Below are 5,332 nucleotides of genomic sequence, written 5' to 3' on the forward strand. Positions count from 1 at the left end.
CTGCCTCTTACTCTGGTCTTGATACCTCCACTTAAACTGTTATATTTTCCATGTGTATTTTTATATAGATGGAATTTTTATGCATATGTATCTGTAGAATTTGTACATATATATAAATTTATCCATGTCCTTCCCTGACTGGTGACACCCAGGGGACACACGGCACGTGCTCACGGGCTCTGCCGACAACAGCTGCCGGCTCTGGGACTGTGAGACAGGTAAAGCCCTTCCCAAATCCCTGCCTGGCATCTGCAGGGCATCCACAGGGATGGGGCAGCTCTGCCATGGAGGGTTGGGGGTGTTCAGCCTGGGGAGGAGACCTTGGAGACCCTTCCAGTGCCTGAAGGGGCTCCAGGGGAGCTGGAGAGGGACCTGGGACAAGGGATGGAGGGACAGGACAAGGGGGAATGGCTTTAAGCTGGAAAAGGGGAGATTTAGGTGAGAGATTAGGAAGGAATTCTTCACTGTGAGGGTGGGAGGGGCTGGAATGGATTTACCAGAGAAGCTGTGGCTGTCCCATCCCTGGAAGTATCCAGGACCAGGCTGGAGCAACCTGGGATAGCATCAGGTGTCCCTGCAGGCAGAGGGTGGAAAAGGTGATCCATAATGTGCCTTCCAACCCAAAGTATTCTGTTATTCCATGATTAAGCTCAGAAAAGCCCCCCAAAATCCGGTGGTCTGTGACTCACAAGTGGTTCTGCAGATCCCAAGTCAGGGATCCCCTGACCCTCCTGCCTCCCCTGCCACCCCTTCCCCTGTCCCATAACTCCCCCCCAGCCCCCTGAGCTGATGTCCCTGTCCCCCCCAGGGAAGCAGCTGGCCCTGGTGAAGACCAGCAGTGCTGTGAGGACGTGTGGCTTCGACTTTGGGGGGAACATCATCATGTTCTCCACGGACAAGCAGATGGGCTACCAGTGCTTCGTGAGCTTCTTCGACCTGCGGGACCCCGCCCAGATCGGTGAGGGATCCTCCCTGGGGCTGGGGAGGGGCTGGGGGAGGGTGTGGAGGGCTGTGCCACCTCTCTGTGTGTCTGTCCCCTCCCTCAGAGAACAACGAGCCCTACATGAAGATCCCCTGCAGCGACTCCAAGATCACCAGCGCCGTGTGGGGCCCGCTCGGGGAGTTCATCATCGCGGGCCACGAGAGTGGGGAGCTCAACCAGTTCAGTGCCAAGGTCAGGGACTGGGAGGGAGGAGGATGGCACAGCGTTCCTGTGGGGTTCAGGGGCAAACTGTAGGATTTTGGGGCTCCAAACAGCAGCTTCATGGAAGGGTAGTTCAGATTTGTGGCTCCCCTGAGCAAGGCAGATGTGCCAACCCCCCCCGCTCAGGTGGAGTGAGATGATCTTCGAGTTCCCTTCCAACCCACACCATCCCAGGATGCTATTCCATGATCTCCTACATTATTTTCAATGAGGAGGACTCTTCCCAGCTCCCTGAAACTGCCTCTTCCCCCTCAGTCAGGGGAGCAGCTGTCGAACATCAAGGAGCACACCAAGCAGATCAACGACATCCAGACCTCCAGGGACATGACCATGTTCATCACAGCCTCCAAGGACAACACGGCCAAGGTGAGGTTTTCCATCAGCAGTGGATATTTCCTGGCAGGACCTCTCCTCAGAGCTTATCACAGGGTTTTTTTTCCTCCTCAGGGATTTCAGGAAGTGGACAGGCAAAGCTCAGTGGGAAAGCTCGGTGAGGAAGGGGAGATGCCACCGTGTAAAATTATCAGTCAGGCATTGAAAATGAAATTATTTTGGCATTTCCAGAGTACTTTTGGCATTTTCCAGAATATATTGGCAGCTTGCCACCTCTGGAAGGCAACAGGTTTACCTTAGGCCGGTGTTTTGGCATTCTGGGGAAATACATTTTGGGATTTGAGTGTCCAGGAGTGACTGCACCTCCCCAGGTGAGGCCCAGCAAGCTGGATTTGTGTGAGTTAATTAATGAGCTCTCTGCCTTTTTGCCTCGTAGCTCTTTGATTGCACATCCCTGGAGCACCTGAAGACGTTCCGGACGGAGCGGCCGGTGAACTCTGCTGCCCTCTCCCCCATCTTTGACCACGTAAGGATGAGCTCCCTCAGTGTCACCCTCCTGCTGTGACCCCTGAGTTGTGTCACCAGCATGAGTGTCCCCAGCCCAGCTGAAAACCAGGACTGTGCAATGGGGCTGGGGAATTTTGCTGGTTCTGGCACAGGGAACGAGGCTTTGTGCCCTCTGGTTTCCAGCCTCGGTGGTTCTGGGATTCCCCAAAGGCTCTGCTCCCTCCTCCCCCAGCTGCCCCTGAGTGTGGGACAAGCAGCACTGAAGGGTGGTGGCTTCTCTCCTTTGCAGGTCGTGCTTGGTGGTGGGCAGGAGGCCATGGATGTGACCACAACCTCCACCAGGATTGGCAAATTTGAGGCCAGGCAGGTCCTTTCCCTCACCTGGAGCGCTCCTGACAGCTCAGAACGCTGTTCCCAGAGCACCCTGCTCCTGGAGGAGTCCTTGAACATGCAGAGCTTGTTTGAGGAATCCCTGATTGTGCCCCTTGCAGGCTCCCAGCTCCTTGTGACAGTGTAAATCTCCTTCCTTCTCCCAGGTTCTTCCACTTGGCTTTTGAGGAAGAGTTTGGCAGAGTGAAGGGTCACTTCGGTCCCATCAACAGTGTCGCGTTTCACCCCGACGGGAAGAGGTGAGGCTCTCTGGGGGTCTTGCAGTGTGTCCCAGCCCAGGCAGTCCCACTTTTTAGTTGGGATATGTCTGGACCTACAGGATCCCTGTCCTGGGAGCAGAACCAGCACCTTAATCCTCCCATTCCAGCCTCCCCTCAGGCCAGCCCAAGGGGTCACCAACACCCTGTTCCACCCTTTGGCTGCCTCACTGATCCTTTCTTTGCCTTGTGATTCCTGTGTTAGTTCCAGGAGGGGGTTGTGAGGCCAGACTTGCCCCTGGTTGCTCCTGCAGCGTTCCTGACTGTCCCTTTCCTCCCTGCAGTTACAGCAGTGGGGGTGAGGATGGCTACGTCCGCATCCACTACTTCGATCCCCAGTACTTCGAGTTTGAGTTTGAAGCCTGAAGGAGGATTTCCCTCTCCTCTCCTCCTCCTTTTTCTCCTCCAACCCCTTGCCCAGTCCATCAGCTCTGTCAAGGGGCTGCTGTAAGGCCTGAAGTTCTCCTGCTGCATTTTGGGGGCTGTGTGAAGGTGGGGAAGTGGAAACTCAAGCCAGCTCCGAAGGGCAGGAATGGCTTTTGTGGGAAGGCTGCTGGGTTGGCTGCCTGCCTGCCCCGGGGGCTTCCTGCCTGCTGGGTATATTTATACATCAGGGGAGGGAAAAAATCATCAGGAAATAAATAGAAATCTTTTGTAAACACAAGGCAAAGTACCTCTGTGGGGTTTTTTTGGTTGTTTTTTTTTCCCAGTTAACCCAAGGACTTTGTTTTCCCGGCTCTGTTGCCAGTGCCTTGTTCCACACCCATGGGCAGACAGACAGTGCTGCTTCTCCCGGGACCTCTGCCCATCCTGGCTTAACTCTTTCCCAGGGAGTGACCCAGAGCCTCAGGTCCAGCCCTGAAGTGTGAAGAGGCTGGAAGTGCAGCAGCCAGGAATTGTTTTCCAGCTGACACGCACGCGCCCGGCCCGGCCGCTTTGTTTATCTGCTGGGCTGACCCTGGGCCAACTTTCCTCATGGAACAGTTATTTCCTGCTCTAGGAGCTCGTGCTCCTCATCCTTCCCCCCTGTCTCACCCTGCCTGTCAGGAGGGGTGGTTTGTTTCTCTTTCCTTCCTCAAATCTGGGTTCAAGGGCAGAATTCCCAGCCCGGCTCTCCCAGCTTGGAGTGGCTGATGGAACAGTGAGGCTGCAGCCTCTGTGCCTTCTGTGGAGAGGGTGTTGGTTTAGTGTGAGCTCCTGGTTTTGCTGTGCCTGCCTGGCTGGCAGGCAGGTTGATGTCCTGCTCCACAGCCATCCACAAGCGCTGCCGAAATCCCACTGGGAAGGAGCATCTTCCTCCTGCCCCTATGGAAGAGTGGAATGCCGGTGTGGGCTGGGAGAGAGGCTTTACTGAAACAAGCTCAGTCTGGGCAGCCCAAAGGCTGGGAAAGGGGGTCTGTTCCTCCCTCCCAGAGCTGTCCGTGGGGTCTGTGTCCAGCACAGCACTTCCCACAGGAAGCTCCAGTGTTGCCTTGTCCTGGCATCCCACGGGACTGAACTGCCTGTGCTGCCCTTCATCTCCTGTTCTCCATCCCAGCAGTGTGGTCAGAGAGGGACTGGCTCAGCCTGTTCCCTGTGCTCTCCTTGGCAGGGGTGTTGTTTTCCTCAACCAACCGCTGGATCTCTGCCCAGGCCTCATCCAGGTGCTGGGATGGACGGATCCAACGGAGGAATAAACCTGGGAGAGAAGGGGCTGGGTGTTATTTCAGCCCTGTCAGCGAGGGAAAGGCAGAGCAGCTTCCCCTCATCCAGCCCAGCTCGGGGCTGAGGATGGATTTTGGGAGGATCCCACTCACCCTGCCAGAGCTGGATGCTCTGGGGCTCCACGGAGGGCCAGATCACCAGGGCGTTGTGGGAGTAGAGAGGGTTCAGGAGCTTCTGCTGCTCCTCAGGCCGGTTCAGCCAGGCCCAGAGCGAGTGTGTGCTCTCCTTCACCTTGCACAGGCTCCTGTGGGACACGGGGGATGCGTTTCGGTCCCTGCCAGGGCTCGTGGGGTTTGCTGTGACCCAAACCGTGACCAGGAGGGGATTTGCTGGAGTTGCTCCCTGGGGACAGTGCTGTCCCCACCCCTCTCACCTCTCCTTCTCGTTGTTGCAGAGGAAGGTGCCGTAGGCCGAGGCGTAGGCGTTGTCGAAGAGGGAGAGGAGGAGGCGCTCCCCAAATTCCAGGGAGAAGGGGAACTGGCGGCTCAGCTGCCACACACAGTCGAGGAAGAGCAGGAAAAGCGGTGCCTCCTGCTTCAGCCGGGCGTGGGAATAGGCGGAGTGGGCGCAGCGGAGGTGGAAGGGGTGTCCGGCCTGTGGGACCCCGAGGGGGGTGGATATGGGGCTGAGGGTGCCCAGCCAGGCTGGGATCCCCATCCCCCTCGGAGCTGCCGCTCTCACCTGGATCCACTCCCGCTCCAGCAGCCCCTGGAATCCCGCCAGGGTGCGGCAGGACGGGTCCAGGATCACCTGGGCCAGCGCTGTCACCAGCAGCGTCGTGTCCGTCCCCTCCGCCCCGTGCACCAGCACCGTGGCCTCCTCCCTGTCGGGATCAACCCGGGATGGCGCCTGGATTTTGTGCCATGCTGGGAGTTGGGGGAAGGAGGGGCTTTGGGGTGCAGCCCCCTTACCTGTCCATGCACTGGGCAGCCAGGCA

General features: G+C 57.5%; 2 protein-coding genes across 2 annotated transcripts in view; one reads left to right on the forward strand and one right to left on the reverse strand.

Annotated features, from left to right (window-relative positions):
• EIF3I (eukaryotic translation initiation factor 3 subunit I) overlaps positions 1-3,364 on the forward strand; it is a 5,920-nt gene extending 2,556 nt beyond the window's left edge. The window contains exons 2-9 of the mRNA XM_029963048.1: positions 153-218; positions 809-958; positions 1,047-1,174; positions 1,460-1,570; positions 1,974-2,063; positions 2,334-2,407; positions 2,581-2,673; positions 2,976-3,364. Of these exons, the coding sequence (XP_029818908.1) occupies positions 153-218; positions 809-958; positions 1,047-1,174; positions 1,460-1,570; positions 1,974-2,063; positions 2,334-2,407; positions 2,581-2,673; positions 2,976-3,057 (794 nt within the window). The 3' untranslated portion in view covers positions 3,058-3,364. The remainder of the gene's footprint in view (positions 1-152; positions 219-808; positions 959-1,046; positions 1,175-1,459; positions 1,571-1,973; positions 2,064-2,333; positions 2,408-2,580; positions 2,674-2,975) is intronic.
• Positions 3,365-3,971: 607 nt separating this feature from the next.
• Positions 3,972-5,332, reverse strand: part of LOC103754786 (myotubularin-related protein 9-like) — a 3,577-nt gene continuing 2,216 nt past the window's right edge. The window contains exons 6-10 of the mRNA XM_029963049.1: positions 5,307-5,331; positions 5,077-5,218; positions 4,769-4,989; positions 4,488-4,639; positions 3,972-4,369 (exon numbers count right to left, since the gene is read on the reverse strand). Of these exons, the coding sequence (XP_029818909.1) occupies positions 4,206-4,369; positions 4,488-4,639; positions 4,769-4,989; positions 5,077-5,218; positions 5,307-5,331 (704 nt within the window). The 3' untranslated portion in view covers positions 3,972-4,205. The remainder of the gene's footprint in view (positions 4,370-4,487; positions 4,640-4,768; positions 4,990-5,076; positions 5,219-5,306; position 5,332) is intronic.

This window comes from Manacus vitellinus, unplaced genomic scaffold (genome assembly GCF_001715985.3).
Source record: "Manacus vitellinus isolate BGI_N305 unplaced genomic scaffold, ASM171598v3 scaffold_52_pilon, whole genome shotgun sequence".
Lineage (NCBI taxonomy): Eukaryota > Metazoa > Chordata > Aves > Passeriformes > Pipridae > Manacus > Manacus vitellinus.